An 18,171-nucleotide genomic window follows, 5' to 3' on the forward strand; every position below is an offset into this window, starting at 1 on the left:
AAACACAGTCTACACTTCAGCTTCACTTATAGTTTCCCAATATCTGAAATTAATAAATAACAAATTGCAGTATTTTTCTTTTGTTATGTAAACACTTTTGGCTTTTGGGTCTAGAAATGGGACAGTAGGAAAAAGATATAGTCATAAAATTTACTATGTATTGCTTTCCAGAAAATACAGTATGTACAACATGTTAAGAGATTGTTTGTTTGTTGTGTGGATGTACCTGCTGGAACAAGGAGTTTAATAATGACAAAAATATAGGGAATAAGGAAAGGTGACAGTGACAAAAGGAACATTCTGGTTCCATGAGGACAGCTACATGCTTTGTTACATCTTTTGCAGTATTGGGCATGTACCCCAAAGTGATGGAACCTGAGGCATGATTCCATTATTCTGCTTTAGTCAGATGTATTGCATTAGGGCTACCATATCTGGATTGCAAAAATGCAGACAACCCTTAAATAGAAGCAAATAATTAGAATTTGCTAGAACTCTTTGCTGCTATCTAGTGCACAGATTTTATAGTCCAGATATGGTAGCCTGCATTGCATGACTGGCACTGTGTCCTTAAATAGATTAGACTTGTGTAAAGACAATGTCCTTTAGAGTTTTCACATACCCTGTGGATATGCCATACCGAACTGGGTCAGCCTTGTATGAATTCATTAGGGATTGCTTTCACTGATACTCATTTCTACCACAGTCTTTCTCTCCACAACTTGATAGGCCAGAAGAAGGCAAAGATGCTTCATCTTTCTGCTAATTAAAAAAAAAAAAGCTGTGGTGGGAAAAACTAGGCAAGACTCTGGGCACATCAAAAAATAAGAACAATTCTTAAGAATATAATTGAGAGGTTTTTTTTTTACTGCCTAGAAGTCTACAAGTAATTAATTTCTGACATCTGGAAAATCCTCATTATGTGTAACCCGAAAAATGCAAGTCTTCTCTTTTAGTTGGGAGGAAAAGATATGGTAAACAGTCCCCATCAAAGTTTTCTTTTGTCATTTAACTTTGAGATACATTCAGAGGTAGAGAGATCATTCCACAGGTCAGCTATGTGTAATTGTTAACCCAATGGTAATTTTAAGGTTATAAAACAAAATGTCTGTAGGAGTCTTTATGAAACAATGTTATATAATGTTAACGTCTACTGTTGCTAGTCCTGCTTTTACATGCCAAGAAATCTTTTCCATACCTAGAGACAGGCTCTCCCTCCTGTCTCCCATGATCACTCCCACATACCATTACAACGGTTAAGGACATTAAAGATAATGAATGAAATAACTGCTCTAACAAATCAATATTTCTTAAATGAGTTATGCTTTATGATATGGAGGGTGATATTAACTATTTTTTAAATTATATTTGATACGGATATAATTCTAGTGCATCTGTGAATACAGGGGGGCTCTAAGTCCACATTCAGTGGTATGAAATACATACTGACTTTTAGTCTTACATAATCTAGAATATATTTATAATACTACTGTGAATACAATTTTTCCACTTTCCTTTAATGAGGTATTTATAACTGTGATTTTGAATGCTGGCACAACTTTTGCAAGCTTTCCCCCAATTTCCTCATTATATCTTAATAACATCTCTGCAACACAGATACTATCTTTAGTTGCCATTATGCATAGATTTTGTAAAACTTACAATGAATCAACATATTCTCCTGACTCTATTTTTGTAGGAATAAAAGCATTTTGTCCTATTAAAAAAAGGTTTTTTTTAAATTTGTTAGTGTCCTTAAGCCTACAATACTGACACTCTGAATTTACAGTTTTAGATCAATTACAGGTATTCCTTGCTTAATGACCAAAATTGGGACCAGCAACTCCATCAAAAAGTGACACGATGTTAAGCAAGACATCATATACCATGACACATTTATTAATTCATTTCTGCCATGGTTGTTAAGTGAGTCACTGTCATTATTAAGCAAATCATGATATGACCACACCTTGCTATTTTACTACTGGCTTCTCCATTGATTCTGCTTGATAGCCAGGTGTTACGCATGCAACTGGTGATCATGTGATTGTGGGACCCTATGGCGGCCATAAACACCTGTCAGTTGCAAAACAGCCAAATCTTGATCATGTAACTATGGGAACACAGCAACAGTTGTAAGGTCTGTTGTAACAGTTTGCACGGTCAAGTTTAAATTGCATATTTTTTTAAAAAAGCTTTTCAAATATGGACCATATTTTGTTTTCTATTTATTTTTCTTTTTAAATTTTTCTTCTTTTATCTTTGTATACTAACAGAAACAAAATTTAAAAATCATAATAAAGGTAATATTTATTTGCAGCATTTGAAATATGTACTGTAATGCATATAGCAACAGTCAAATTGTTACAAATGCATTTCAGTTTGTGTATTGTACAGTTTGATTCTATTAATTAAATATAACATAACACAACACAACACAATTTTCTTGGAAAGCTTCTTTTTAAAATATATTTTTTTAAATTTCAGTTTTCGCACCAGCAAAGGGGTTGGCTATTCTGCACATTTTGTTGGTAACTGTTTAATAGTCACATCATTGAAATCAAAAGGCAAAGGTTTTCAACACTGTGTGAAGTATGATTTTCAGCCTCGCAAGGTAAGCACAAAATGCTTATATTAGTAATTGTAAGAATTATCAGAGAATATCAACCTATTTGTAATTATGATTAAAGAGTGGTGAGCCAGGCCAAATTTTTAGTTTACTCTTTGCATTTTGGACAATTTTGAAGTCATCGTAATAAATGCATGCAAAAGGCGAGTTGTCAGAACAAATATATGTGGCAAAACAGAATTCATTATACTAAATTTCTGCACTTTTCTATAGAATATCACTATTATTTGACATTTTTATCAAATTTATTAAATTAAATTGTAGAGTTTTTCTGGATATTCAAAACAAAAAACAAATAATAAATGTATGCCTGCAATTCACAGTATTTTTTTCACTATATTTATTCAGAAATGTTAATTACTTTGTGAAAAATGTTACTCATTTATATGTTTCTGATTAGAAGAAAATGAAAACAGTTTTCAAATTTTGTTTCTATCCTTTTGTTTGTTGAATTTTTTCCTGAGATTTTAAAGTTGCAATATTTTATATTGATTTATTGATTATATGTCCTCAAGTCATTCAGCTGTTAGTAATCATATAGATGGTCTGTCCATACATAACCTCTGATACTTTCACTGCCAATTCTAGTGGCTATTCCACTTGTTGCCATTAATTTGTTTTTCTTAATATTTAATTTTAGTCCCATGTTTTCACTGTGCTCCTTAATTTTTATTATTAAAGTTTGCAATTTTTTTTTTTTTTACATTTTCAGTTATCAGTGTAGTGCTTTTAGCATAGCATGTTATAATATAATATGGTAGGTTCAAATAATACTGTTCATTGGAACTTTTCATTTTCAAAATTTGATTACAATTTCTCATGAGCAGTGTTTGAAAGATTTATGATTTGGAACACTTTGAGCTTTTAATTTAAACTGCATTATGGATTGTTTGATTTTTAAAACATTTTTCAATAATTTTTATAAAACTTGAATTATTAAATTTGTATTTTCAGGACAGCACTATTCTACTGTTTTGTATTAAGTAGCATAATTGTTAAAAGAGGTTAAAAGGTAATGCTTCATATATTTTGCCTTTCTTTTTAGTGGTACATGATCAGCATTGTGCACATCTACAATCGCTGGAGAAATAGTGAAATTCGTTGTTACGTTAATGGTCAGCTAGTATCCTATGGTGACATGGCTTGGCATGTGAATACAAATGATGTATGTTTTCAAAAGATTCTTATGTTTCTAAATATATACAGAAAATGCATTTATTTATTTTTGCTTATTTAAAATGTTGATTTATAAGCCCCTCCCCCCCCAATTCAAAACTGACTCTGGGAGGCATTACAAAAATGTATCTAAAAAAACCTAACAAAACATAAAATAAAATAAAACATAAAATAAAAAGGACATTGCATATCGGAGAGAAGACATACTGTGGCCCAAACAAACCAATATCCATCAAATAGATATACCAGCAACCTTTCCAAGAGCAAGTTTTTAAAGATTCATAAATATATGTCCTTCCTAGAAACTGCAGACAAAGAAATACAAGAGAGTGATTGTCCCCATGTCCAGGGAACTCTTTTTAAAAAAAACATAATGCAGCTGGGAACAGATCGGTTAGCGGTATATCTCTTTTCTAAGTCAAATTACACATAATTATTGGAGCCCTTTGATATTTTTTTAATTTTTTTTAAACTATCATCATACAGGATTCCTATTTTCTAAAAGCAACAGCACTTGGAAAGGAATATCTTTTTGGGTACCATTTTCTCAGTACATGCTATTATTTAAAAACATAGTTTTATTTCTCTCACAAATTGCTCCTATATAACCTGGAGAAAAGGGCTTTGACTGCCTAAAGAAAATAAATCACAAAAGATTGAGCCTCACAAATCTCACGAATAATATATATAAATATATGTATTGACAGTAGTAAATCATATTCATATTGAAATGTACATCTTGCCTTTTGCTAGTTCCCTGAAGTGTTTATTCCCCAGACTTCATGGTTTTTAATAATGTCAAACAATAAGAGGTTGTAGCTTTATAACCGTTTCAGATTGGATGATGTGTAAGTAGTATACTGCAAAAACTTTCATCTTCTAATATGCCAACAGATAATTTTAATTATATTAACAAAGAATTTTCTAATATTTTCCTTTTACCTGTGTCACGTTCTTTTGTTCTTCTTTTATACAGAGCTATGACAAATGTTTTTTGGGATCATCTGAAACTGCTGATGCAAATAGGGTTTTTTGTGGTCAACTTGGGGCAGTCTATGTATTCACTGAAGCTCTTAACCCAGCACAGATTTTTGCTGTACATCAGTTAGGACCTGGATATAAGGTAATATTTTATTATAATTTCAGTTTAGAAAAAAACTTGTTGCATTAAATTATAATGAATTATCTTGTTGTTGTTTGGGCTCCTTTTATATAGTTTTTAAATTATAATTCTCATTTTATAGAATATGCTTTTAAATATACTGTTTTAAAAGTATGTATAAATATAAAACCATTATACTAAAGCAATTCTAACAGATATCCATAATAAAGAAAATGAATAGAATATTAATTTTTTAAAAGGTTGCATTGTATAAGACTCTATGATATATTCATTTTCAAAACATTGTAAATACTTTTAATAGAAATATTGTTGTCAAATAATGTAACAAGTCAGCAGATTCACTTTTACATATTGAAGTAAGCTCTTATCTACTAACCCTAGTATCATCTAATATGCGATTCTCATGGTAGTATTTACAAATGTTTTATTTGGTGTGGCATTGGTTGGAATACCTTCTCTTTGCCAACAATTAATTTATTTGTATCTGTGAAGAGTAATTATGTTTCTTTGCTTACAAAAATGCATCAAATTCATATAATAGTTTTCAATTTCTAGGAGATTCTTGTAATATATACTAAATATATACTAAATATATAATATATACTATACTAATATATACTAAAATAGTGGGAAACTATAATATACTAGATTTGCAGCTACATAATTCGTGTTGATATATGAGAATTTCAGGGTGAGTTCCTGTTACTTGTCCCAGCTTCTGCCAACCTAGCAGTTCGAAAGCACTTAAAAAATGCAAGTAGAAAAATAGGGACCACCTTTGGTGGGAAAGTAACAGCGGTTCGTGTACCTTGGGCGTTTAGTCATGCTGGCCACATGACCATGGAGATGTCTTCGGACAGCGCTGGCTCTTCGGCTTTGAAATGGAGATGAGCACCGCCCCCTAGAGTTGGGAATGACTAGCACATATGTGCAAGGGGAACCTTTACTTTTACCTTATTCCTTCATAGTGCATGTTATAAATCAGCTAGCTTTATTGAAGCTATCTCAATAAATAAAATATCTTTTTAAATGTGTGTTATTCTTCAGTAAAAATGTTTTAGGTCTTTTCAAAGGGCAATGAACATGCTTGATTTTATTAATATGTAATGAAGTGGCCATATCTTGATTATTTATTATGTCATGTAATATAAGACGTGTACTTTTGTAAATATCACAGTGATTGTCTACAGAGTACTTTCTTCTGCAGAGTACTTTCAAATTTAAATCTGAAAGTGATATTCACCTTGCTGAACACCATAAGCAAGTTTTGTATGATGGGAAACTTGCAAGTAGTATTGCTTTCACCTACAATGCTAAGGCTACAGATGCTCAACTATGCCTTGAATCTTCACCAAAGGAAAATCCTTCAATTTTTGTACATTCCCCCCATGCTCTTATGCTTCAGGTTTGTATAACAATAGATTTATTATTTTCAATTTTTCATAGTTTTATTAATGTCACATAAAGCTGTGTTTGAAAGCTACTAAATTTTAAATATATCTCGAATAGTTTGTATTTTTACAAACTATTGATGTATGCAGCCCATACAAATTGTTTCCTCTGTGTTGATGAATTTTCTGTTATGATTATTATCTTTAGTCTGTAATTTGTTTATTATAAACAGTGAATTCATGATCTTGGTTTTAGTCATGGTAATTACTGATGAAATGGCATCCTTACTTATTTATTACAACTGAAATCTGTTTCAATTTCTGTTACTGTTATAATAGAAACAATCCAGTCTTAAATATCTTGAAGAAATGAATCTAAAATAGATGAACTATTTTCATCTAATAGATGACATAATCAGGTGGATTATATTCCCTCTGAGTAGCACATATTTGACCTTGAATGATGGTCCAAAACAAAGATAACTGCTTCTTCTTTTTTAAATGCAGGATGTGAAAGCGATTGTGACACATTCTATCCACAGTGCGATTCATTCAATAGGAGGAATCCAAGTTCTTTTCCCTCTGTTTGCTCAATTAGACAATCGGCAACTTCATGACAGTCAAGTGGAAACAACTGTCTGGTAGGTTTTTATCAGGAAAAAGTATTGTTGGAAATTCTCATAATTTTGCATAATATGTGATAAATGCATTGAGTGATATCTCCCCCACCCACTATGTTTTGTCATTTTTTTCATGATATATGAGGGATAGTATAAATGGTAGTATAAATGGTATATGACAGATAAGTTAAAGTTTTTAAAATCACTTGTTTCATATTTGTGTTACAAAATTTTTGGCTCATAACCACATTTAACAATAGTTTGACGAACCATGGTTTGTTCACCCACACAGTATCTGGGTTATAATAAAATTAAGCTGTAATTTATGATCATTATATTATAATGTTGACTACACTCTAAATCTAAATCATATTAGACTTTATATAATGTGAGAACCCACTCTGTATCTTTCAATAAAGTTGTTTTCTTTCAGTACTATCATAACTGAAAAATGAAATGTTTCTGATGGAATTAAAAGTAAAGGAATTAATATTAGACATTTCCAAACCTATCCTATAAATGTCAGTGTTTGGTAAAAATAGATTGCCCATCAGGTGACAATATTGGTTAACCTATTAAGGGTTCAAAATCTTAGCAAGATTGAACCTCATTAGTGCTTAAGTCAGGGATGTCAAACTGGCAGCCTGCGGGCCAGATGTGTCACACATGGGCCACGCCCACATTGTGATACATCACGATATGTCACATGATGTGATTGAGTTTTACACCCGTGCCTTAGTAGACCTCTTAGGCTAGACTGCAAATTAAAGAATGGAATGGCAACTCACTTCCATATCATTGCCAGAAAAATTGTGACATCCCTAGAAATTAAGCTTGAGTCAAATTAGATTTTATCTTTTTGCTACTACTGTAAATGGTTACAGTGAAATGTGAATAGCTCATAGAAATTTAACTACATTATTTAACATTTACTGTATGAATAAATACCCATTTTTTAAAGCACTTACATTGGACATTTTTCATTTTGATTTTTTTTTCTTAGTAAACTAGAATTAAGTGCTATTATGTGAATTGCTTTAGTAAACATTTATGATATGCTGAAGTGATGTTTGGGGAGTTTGCTCTTCAAAGCTTTAAATGACAATTAACATAAAAATTCACAAAAGCCAGTAAATGAAAACTGGTAGTAGAATGAAAACATAGTAATTAATAGCATCTAATTATATTACTTGAACGAAATAAATATTTTATAGTGGAATGACACACTCTTAAGTTTAGTAAATAACTCCTGACTGCTACTGAAATTTACTTTTCAGTTTCCCTCATTAGATGTACAGTAGATGTTAGGAATATGTATTTCAAAACTTTTGGGAAGAATATCACACTGTTCATGAAATAAAGAGTGCTATTAATTATAGCACCCCATCTTTTTTCAGACTTCTATGCAGAGGTCCATAAAAAGTGGTCTGCTTTAATGAAAAACTTTGTATGAAGTCCAAAACAAAATTTTGAAATTATTTTTCAAGTATGCATTTCCTAGAAAAAGTGAACATACATAGTTAGTTGGGCTCCTATAAAATAGAAAATTTCTAGAGTAGATCAAGTTATCACCTGAGCATTCATTCTCCATTTGTACCTAAAGTCCTACCTTCAAAATCATGAAAATACCTCTTAATAACAAATGTTGAGGGTTGTACCTGTTTATTTATTTAAAGCATGAACCAAGCTCTGGGAAGCTCAAAATTCCAAAATAAAATAATTACGTATCTACAATAAAATAAAAATAAAAAGTCCTAACATTGCAGTTAAATTTTCCCGTGCAAATGACAAGTTTCCCCATATCAGTCTCATCTTCAGGTCTTAAATGCTTATGGATTGTATTATGGACAATCTACATACCTCAGGGATGAACCCAGGCATGATAGAATCAGAGACAACAATCTACTCATTTCTAAAAGTTTCAGCAAGTTTGTGACAGAGATATTCCTTTACAATTTGGTTGCCAGGCAGTATACTTCCATATCCATTTTGGTGTTGATCGTAAAAAAAGATAGTCGTTACAGTGGAATATTGAACCTAGCAACTTTTGTTTGCTTTTTATATGTGGGAATGTTGACCAGTTACAATTTTACAAGGAATGAGCATTACTGTTATAGTTGGGCTCTTGCTATGTGATATATGTACATTACTTGTTATTTGGGCAGATATGAGCTAGAGCCATGATGGCGAACCTATGGCATGCATGCCAGAGGTGGCACGCAGCGCCCTCTCTGATAGGCCACAAGCCGTTGCGCCAGTTCAGCTTTGCCTTGTGCATGCACTCGCGCCTCCTGCCAGCCAGCTGGTCTTTGGGTCTCTGCTGCGCATGCATGGGGGTGAGGGGCATGTAGGGAGGCTGCAGGTGCATGCACGGGGGCAGAAGGCGTGCGGGGGGGACCATGCAAGGGGGGCAGGGGGCATGCACACCACCTATGTGTGCATTGCATTTTGGGGGTTCTGGCGTTCGTGGGCATTTGTGGGCACGCACACGCTCTTTGGGCACTAGGTCCGGAAAAGGTTAGCCATCACTGTACTAGAGAGATTGTATAGTAGGGAAAACTGAAGTGCATCACACACTTGGTGCATATCACACACACACTTACAAATGAGGAAGAAGATTTGTGGGGAAATTGATTTCAGGAGGGAGAAAAGAATGTCCCAGAAACACAATAACATTGAAAAGTCTCTGGTTTGGGTTGCTTTATTTTGTATTTCAAATTAGATTTTTAGACATGAAGGGTTATTTAGCATAGATGTGTTGACCTTGTTTCTCTGGAAGGAGACTTTACAGTTTTAAAGATAATTCCATGTAGAAGTTGCTGAGGTTTTAGAATTTCAATCTTGTCTTTCTTCCATTATTATTAATAATTTTTAGTATTCTTATTATTTTATATACTATTCTTATTGTTTTTCCTGTTAACTATTTTGTTATTAATATAGTATATAGATGGCAGGCTAACAATTTGTGAACAGATTTAGTAGTTGAGTAGTTTAAAATTCTTTTGGCCTGTTTTGTAAGGGATGGGAATTAATATTGTTGTATTATATTGATCAGCATTCAACTAGAGAGGATGTTATGTGCATATGTTAGTCTTTCTTTAAGACACTTTTTCTTGTGTTTTTTCTTTTTTCTTTTCTTAATATTTTGATGTTTTGTATTTAACTTTCCTTGAATAAACTAAATATTTATAAAAATAATTATATCAAGAATGGATTACTATGATACAGTGTATATGAAAATTCATTTGAATGGATGATGGAAACTTCAGATAGAAGATGTTGTCAGGTTATAGATTGGATTTGAATATTAGTGTTCATTTCCTTTTCATTTATGAATATGTTTATATTTTAAAGATCTTAGAACTATTTTACTGAAATTAACTGGATATCTCAAGTAATCTGTGTAATAGATATTTTATTGTTGCAGAAGTCTGAAGTAGTTTGTCAGATCAGATCCATTTTGTCTAATATTTTCTAGTAGTCCCTGTAATTGAAATATGTTTATGTCTGGCTGGGAAAGCACCGGGATGGATGTTTAGATCTGAAGAATGTTGGGTATTGAGATACCAAAAGATGTGCTTTATCTGCACTGGTACCCATAGCTATCAACCTGCACTGGATATATTTTTTAAAACTGCACATTTATTAACATCATAAGATACATTTTGGTTCAAATAAAATCAGTGTAATTTTGATTTTGTGTAATTTTGTGTAGCTATCTAATATGGATATGGAAAAGTGTTATTAAAAAAATCAATATTTCAATAATTCCATATATTGAAATGCTTAGATTTTAGCAGCTTTTTGAAATAATAAGTTTCTTTAAATATATAAATGTTCATCCATTTTTGTGATTGGTGTTACCCATAGTTTTAGATTTAGCATTATAAATGTATTTTGTAAACTTCCATAATGCCTGGTTAATGGTAATGGAATAATTAAATATTTCCATTTAGAAAAAATTCTTATGCTGAGATATTTTGTGCATATTAAGAATGTCATTCATACTTTCTTTTTCTTTTACTTTACTATAGGCCATAGATTATTGTTTGTGATGGAAACATATAGGCTCTTGATTTTTATGAATGCAGAAAAATATATATTGAAGCAAATAAGATTTTTCCAAGTTGTTTTCTAATGCCAAAACAAAACATTTTGTTTGAATCTATAATTTAAATTTTTAATTTTACAAGATAAAAATCAAATATTTCCTATATCCATCTGTTTATCTCTCTCTCTATTTATCCTTTTATCTACCCATCCATTTACACATTCTGTATCAATAGAATGGGTATTGTATCAAAATACATTTTCTGTATCAATAGAATGAGCATTATATCAAAGTACATGGCAAGAGATTTAATGAAATCATGACTAAATTAAGGTTGTTGGACTAAATGAAGTTCTGTTTAAGGTTTATATGACTGAATCACTTGAGAATTTAAGAGAGATGTCACTGCTACACTGCCAATATCTAGCTCTATTTCCTGTGCCATTGCTATGAAGGGAAGTGGTGCAATTCTTGAACAATTATCTGGATTATAAAATACTAGATATTGACTAAGATTTTGAAATCAAATTCTGACATGATAAAGGTGCTTTGAATCTTATGTTTAGGAGACTGGTGTTTATTCATTTTCACATGGTTTATAATAATAGGATTGATTGATTCAACATTATTACTGAAGGTATTGCTAGCCTTGGCAGAAGAAAGTAGATATATTTTCCACCTTAAGTTAGTTCAGCAACTGTAAGCATTCTTGGATGGGTATAGCTCGGCTATAATGAACTATGCTCTGGTAACCTCCTGATTGGATTACTGTAATGCATTATATATAAGGCTGCCCTTGAAGATGCCTCCAAGTGTTCAGTTCAGAACTTGTCTGCTATAATTCCCAGTAATCTAACTAAATGAACCACAGTGCCTCATCTCTTAAAGAAATACATTGACTCATTTTTTTTTATTTATGACCCTAGTTTTAGCTCCTGCTTCTTATCTTTTAGAGCCTTAAATGGCTTGGATTGAAATATCTGAAAATACTTCTTTCTTTATAACTTTATTTATTCATTTAATCAATTTATATAGCTACCTATCTGGTCGTCATGACTCTGGATGGCGAACACAAGAATAAAAACCAAAGCAATACAGACAAAGCAAACAACAGTAATACAATAACAATACAACTCAAATTTTATAATCCAATCATATCAGAAAAAATTACAATATTAGCTTCATCCACTGTACAGGTCCCATGCCCAGAGGAATATCCAGATACTGAATAATTTATGAGATTGTTTTTTTGGGGGGAGAGATTTATGTTACAAAGGACAGATCTCATTACATCTAGGGCACACTTCTCTGGTTATGCCAGAAGGTACTGCTTAATAAATGGAACCAGGAGCATCCCTGAACTGCTGCATCTAGTGGGCTGGACAAAAACTTCTGCAAGGAAGTGGTCTTGCAAATAACTCTGTCCTTGGAGGATTATAAAACCCTTAAAGTACTTTATATGTGGTAATCAACACCTTGAATTGTACCTGAAAATCTACTGCGAGGCAATGTAGCTCATAGAACAGTGGTATAACATGATAGACACCATGTGTGATGTATCTAATGAGATGTACCACCTGTGGCATGCGTGCCATAGGTTCGCCATCACAGACCTAGTGAATTCCACTTTGAATAGGAGTGTGGAGACAACAGAACTATGAAGGACATCACAAAACACTTCCGTTTCTTCCAATCCCCTAAACCAGTCCAAAAGGATACCATAATCAATGTTATCAATGTTAGAAGGCACAAGTGATCAAGAATGATATACCATTCCCAGTGTTTTTCCTGCCAGAGGTCACCCATTACTTCAATCAATGTTGCTTCAGCCCTATACTTTAGTCTAAAATTGGACTGTAACAGCTTCCTTTAGCAGTGCAACCCCTTCTCAAACATGTTCTCTGAAATGAAAGGATTAAGACGTGATTTATTGTCCAGCATAGTTAGGTCACTTTTTGTTAATTTCATCAGCACTCTAAGCATCTTTTCTGTCATTTCATCACTTGAAACTCTTCTGTAAATCAAGAGCAGTCTTGAACTTGGCAACCAAAAGTATAGTCAAATCCTGAATCTTCAGGAACTAACTCAACCTCCTTGTAAAAACCCATCTGGTGTCATCAGCCCTCTGGGGCATATCGATAGAATAAGCCTTATCTTCTTGTAGCGGAAAGCAGATCTAGAGCATTTCAAGGCAATCAGAGAGAGATTAGTCCATGGAAATGGAGTGATGGTAGGCTCATCAAAACCAAATCATATCACCGCTGCCCTAACACAAAAACCAAATCCAATGTGTGATTACTAATGTGTGTGTGTGGTCCTTGAATGACTTGATTTAGTAGTTGCCATGGTGACCTGAACACCCACAGTGCATCAGAATCCCTGCCCAATGAATCTTCTTCCCCATATGCCTCAGGAACTCCACTGCCAACTGAGTCATGAAGTCAAGAAGCTTAGGCAAGGATGTCGCTACTGTTGGGATATTTTTTTCCTCTGGTTTTCTCAGAGCAAAATGTCAGATGGTGTAATTCGGAATTTAAAAAATTTTTTAGCTGAGAAGGCAAGAGTATTGTATGTTCAGTGTAGCCAGGGCCCTATATAAAGAGTGCAACACCCTTTTATAGTTTGGTATAAACAACCAATTTGTGCATGCCTAACTCTTAAAATCTTGAGGTTGTATTTTCCTAATACGGCATAATTTGATTTCTCATTGTTCTAATTGGTACACTTTATCTCTCTTGCTAGGAGTGTAACAGTTTCCCCTAATTCTTTATTTGCCTGTATGACTTTCTCACTTCTGTATAATGACAAAGTACTAACTTTCCTTCTAAAATGGTGTTAGTTTAGCTTTTTAATAATTGTTTCCCACACTAGGCAACAATCCCAAATTATTGTTAGAGCCCAACTTTACAAATAAATTCTCCTATCTAATAATTGCAGGCAACTCTGGAGGCTTTAAGAGTATTTTAGATGAGAACAGCCAGTCCAACACTCCTGTTCTGGGGTCTCACCTATGTCAGCCCTGGAAGAACAGTCAGACTAGGAAACCAGTGCCATGTAAAACAGTAATTCTTTTATTGTAAATCTATAGGGATAGAATCTTGTAAGCATGAAAACACTTTCCCCTTCCCTTTCTTTATCTTTATTGAATTGGGGAGGGATTTTCCCAAGAGGTTTATTCATGTTGCATTCTTGCCCTGAAGACAGACCCTTTTTATAAGATTGTTGCCTTGGGAGCAGCTTTTACTCTTGTCCGTTAAAGCCATTCTGTGATTCTATATGCTGATGCTTCATGCAAAACCTGAATGGGAACTTTTTTAAGAGGGTAAAACCTTCTTCTGTGCCAGCCAGATTCTGGTGATACAGTATATATCAGGTCTACTTTCCAGAAGAATTACTAGAGGACACTATTTCACATTAGTTCTTGAAGTGGATTCTATATTCATGGTTAGCATTATTTAGAGTTTATTTTATAATGTGATATATTGAACATTTTTTCTACTGAAATATTTGATTTTTTGAACAGATATAATGAATTTCAGAAACCCAGCAATCCATATCACTAAATGGAATAAATTAAGATCTACTTCATTAATTGTGAGCTTTTTAAAATTATTCCACTTTGAATAATTCCAGTTGGAAGTTAGCAGTGGCAACTTCTTACTTTTCTAATAATATGATAAGGAAGACATTTGCTCATGTTTAATTATTCATTATTTCTGTTCCCAAATTTTTATTTTTTCAAATAAGTATTTTTGTTAGAAAGATTAAGCAACAGCCATTTAAATGCATTAGAAACAACTAAAGAGAATGAAAAAACCATATAAAGCTCTTTAAGAATTACCTTTTTATGTACAAACAACTCCATATTCCAGGGCGGTATACAAATTTAAATAATAAATAAATAAATAAATAAATAAATAAATAAATAAATAAATAAATAAATAAATAAATAAATAAAATGGCTATGCAAGTGAGTGACATCCAGATTATTTGCGATACATTCTTATAATCTCTAACCTTTGAACCTGCTACCTGGGACTGAGAGAACTAAATCCAAAGAAGATGAAGGTTCTGGGTTCCCTCTCCATAGGAAACTGGTAGTGAATATGGTAGTGCCACTGGCAGTGGCAATGAAATCTGTATTTACCACTTCATTTCTTGATTAAATCTGTTGATAAATATGCCTTTTAGGCTTAGGCTTGTGTATCTTCCTATTTATTGTACATACTATTAAAACTCTATTACTTTATCTGGTTGAAACAGTGAATCATAGGGCAAGAGTTTCTGAACTAAGGTACTTCAAATGGGCGAATTTATATAATGACTCAAAAATCCATTACTTACAAATCCTAAAGTGAAAGTTGTACCTGCTTCAGGCTGCTGCTGTAGTTAGGCTGCTGCTGCAGTCACATCAATTTTGAATGCTCACTTATTTGATTCTATACTTACAAAGCTTCATCTTAATGAACAAATAATGTTTTATAATATAAATGGAATATGTTATCTAGAAGTGGATGAAATTCTACAGATCTGTCTCAAAGTAGTCAGTCCTGACTATATATAATTTTAAGGCTATCGTAAGTTCTTGATGGGTCTGAAAATATTAGAAAAGCAATTTATTTAGAATAACAAAACATGGTGAGCATGGCATATATTTTTATATGTTAATTCTAGTGTCTTCTGTTGAAAACTTTGGCAAGTTTCATTTTTATCCTCATTTACTTATAACTAGCATTATTAAGAATGCTATTATAGATGTATAGATGATTTAAAACATAAGTCATATGTTTTATCATAAAACTTTTTTCATTTAGAGTGGAAATGACAAACATTCTAGTCCTTACCTCCATTGTTGCTGAGTTTAATTTCAGTATTTAGGTCTAATGATACTTAAGTATATATCAGGCATGTTTTTCTGTCAATTCTCTGCTTCTGTAGCTAGAGAGGATGAAAATTGGTGGCAGGAAAGAACAGTGACCTAAGCTTATTTTTAGCTTTTGATAATGCTGAATATGCTTAAGAGTTTCCACTTTTAGATGGAAATTACAATCTTCCGTTTAGCAGTCTTTGCTCCTACTGATCTTCTCTGCTTCTCAAGGATAAAGTTGGTTAATAGAGAGGACACAGAAGAGCCATGTTTTTTTGAGAGTTCTAAAACTTGGGAAATTCAGTCATAGGTGGGCAATTGGGTTGATCCATTTTTGTTACAGATAAACTTCAGTAGTATTGGCCAGCGTATTGTGTATATATTACTATCTTATGGACACATACTGTTGTATACTAGGTGAGATGTGGTATAGTGGAGATCTAGGAATGGCCTGAAGTATCCTTTATATTTGCCTTTATATCTAGGGGAGTTGGAAATAGGCAACAATGGAGAGATTTTTATGGCAGTGCACAGAATTTTGCAAGTTTAATGTGAATCCTGTACCAGTCCAATGCAGTTTAGTTCCTGGTAAGTTGTTTATAAATGTTACTCCCCCTCTGTTCACTAATGACTTTTTATAAAGATTTTCATGGAGTACATCTTGGAAAAAATTTGATGCTCAATGCAAACTAACTTTCTGCCGCTGACCACAATGTCAAATATTAATCTGTACTAAGAATTCTTAAAATTGAACAGTTGGATACAAATATATATCTCCATAGTTATTTATGTATGTATTTTTTGGGTAGGATTGGCACTTTGACATATGGGTCTTAGATTTCAGGGTAGATATTGACAAAGTAGAGCTTTCACTCATATGTGTACATATAAAAATGGATTTTAAGTAAATTCCCCCCCCCCAATATTAATGACATACTATGACATACTGTTCATATTAAGATCCAAATCAAATCTCTAACCTCTTCTGGAAGCATTTGGATTTCTCAATAAAACTTTTAGAGTATGATAGGTAGTCAACACTGAGCTAGAAAAATAATTAGTACAGTGTAAGGATATTTATTCTTAAACTATATGCTGTGGTATAAGAACATATAAATTGGATAAAAACTACAAAGATATTAGGAATCACACTGTATTAGTATATTTAATTTTTGTTAACTATCATTCACAAAAATGTAATTCAGAAATGTAATTCTGTATATAGTAAAAAAATTCAAAATGTAACTGAAATATATATAATTTTAGTGCTCTAAATAATAGTTACAAAATATGGGATCAGTGATTGAAGTTTTTTTTAACTAAGAAAGAATTGCATTTGATCGTAGCTTTTCATATGTTCAGAAACAAGGACCTCTAGATCTCTTCAAGTGCCTATGAATCATTTACTCATTATCCATTTGTGGTTTTTTTCAGTTGAAAGATAAGTGAAGAAGTCTGTTGGAATAAGTATTTAAGGTGTATCCTCTGTTGTTAGAAGCTAACTTTTAGGAATACATTGGTTTCATTTGCAACATGCAATAATTAGGAAGCACAATGTACAATGATAGTTTGCTTTCTCAGTTATCCTGCAAGGGGGTGTGGATGAACAACCCAATGTTTGTTTTGTTTAAAAATCTTATCTTAAATAATGAAGTTAAAAATTCAATGCCAAAAATAGATTATATTTTCAGTTTTTTTTGTATGTGTGGGGGTGTGTGTTAGGAAAAAAATAAATAAAAAAGAGATTCACTCTCATAATGTTAAACAAACTGTACATGGAGTTTCTGGTTTACTAAAGCATTCTTGCTGGCACAAATAACCAAACAGTATGCACACCAAACATGAGAACATGTTGTTTAAGTCAGAATAGCAGAGGAATATAGCTGCTGGTTTTAAGCTACTAGTAAAATGGCTGATTGTGACAAAATTGTGTTGGTCAATTTCAGACCATGTTATCCTATATGAGCATCCTGTGGTATTTTGATTTGATAGAATGGAGGTGTGAATTATTTTAGAAGTGATTTCACCAAGGTTCCTAATTATGTTTTTCCAAAAAAGGCAATGTGATTTTATTGTCCTACAATTCCTTTTTATGTAACAATTATTTGGGTATCTACTGTGTTTGTTTTTCTGTACAGAGAAAAAGGTGTTTTCATAAATTATTGTAAAGTAAGTAATCTGTCCTAGCTATTAATATTTAAAACAGAATTTGAAGATGAATGGATTCTATTTCATTGTTTTTTAAAAATGTTTTAGACCTCTAGCTATTTGTTTTATTATGATGGATTTCAGAAGACAATTAGATGTGTACGGA

At 32.5% G+C, this 18,171-nt stretch overlaps 1 protein-coding gene across 4 annotated transcripts in view; it reads left to right on the top strand.

The window, feature by feature from the left end:
- The window catches only part of NBEA (neurobeachin), a 365,883-nt gene that overhangs the window by 33,368 nt on the left and 314,344 nt on the right, over window positions 1-18,171 (top strand). For all 4 annotated transcript variants that reach the window (XM_087894770.1, XM_087894771.1, XM_087894772.1 and 1 more), the window contains exons 6-10: window positions 2,488-2,614; window positions 3,675-3,794; window positions 4,782-4,928; window positions 6,136-6,333; window positions 6,827-6,960. In XM_087894770.1, the coding sequence (XP_087750896.1) occupies window positions 2,488-2,614; window positions 3,675-3,794; window positions 4,782-4,928; window positions 6,136-6,333; window positions 6,827-6,960 (726 nt within the window). The remainder of the gene's footprint in view (window positions 1-2,487; window positions 2,615-3,674; window positions 3,795-4,781; window positions 4,929-6,135; window positions 6,334-6,826; window positions 6,961-18,171) is intronic.

The sequence above is a fragment of the Pantherophis guttatus genome, chromosome 5 (assembly GCF_059756535.1).
Source record: "Pantherophis guttatus breed Tessera chromosome 5, ASM5975653v1, whole genome shotgun sequence".
NCBI classification, from domain to species: Eukaryota; Metazoa; Chordata; class Lepidosauria; order Squamata; family Colubridae; genus Pantherophis; species Pantherophis guttatus.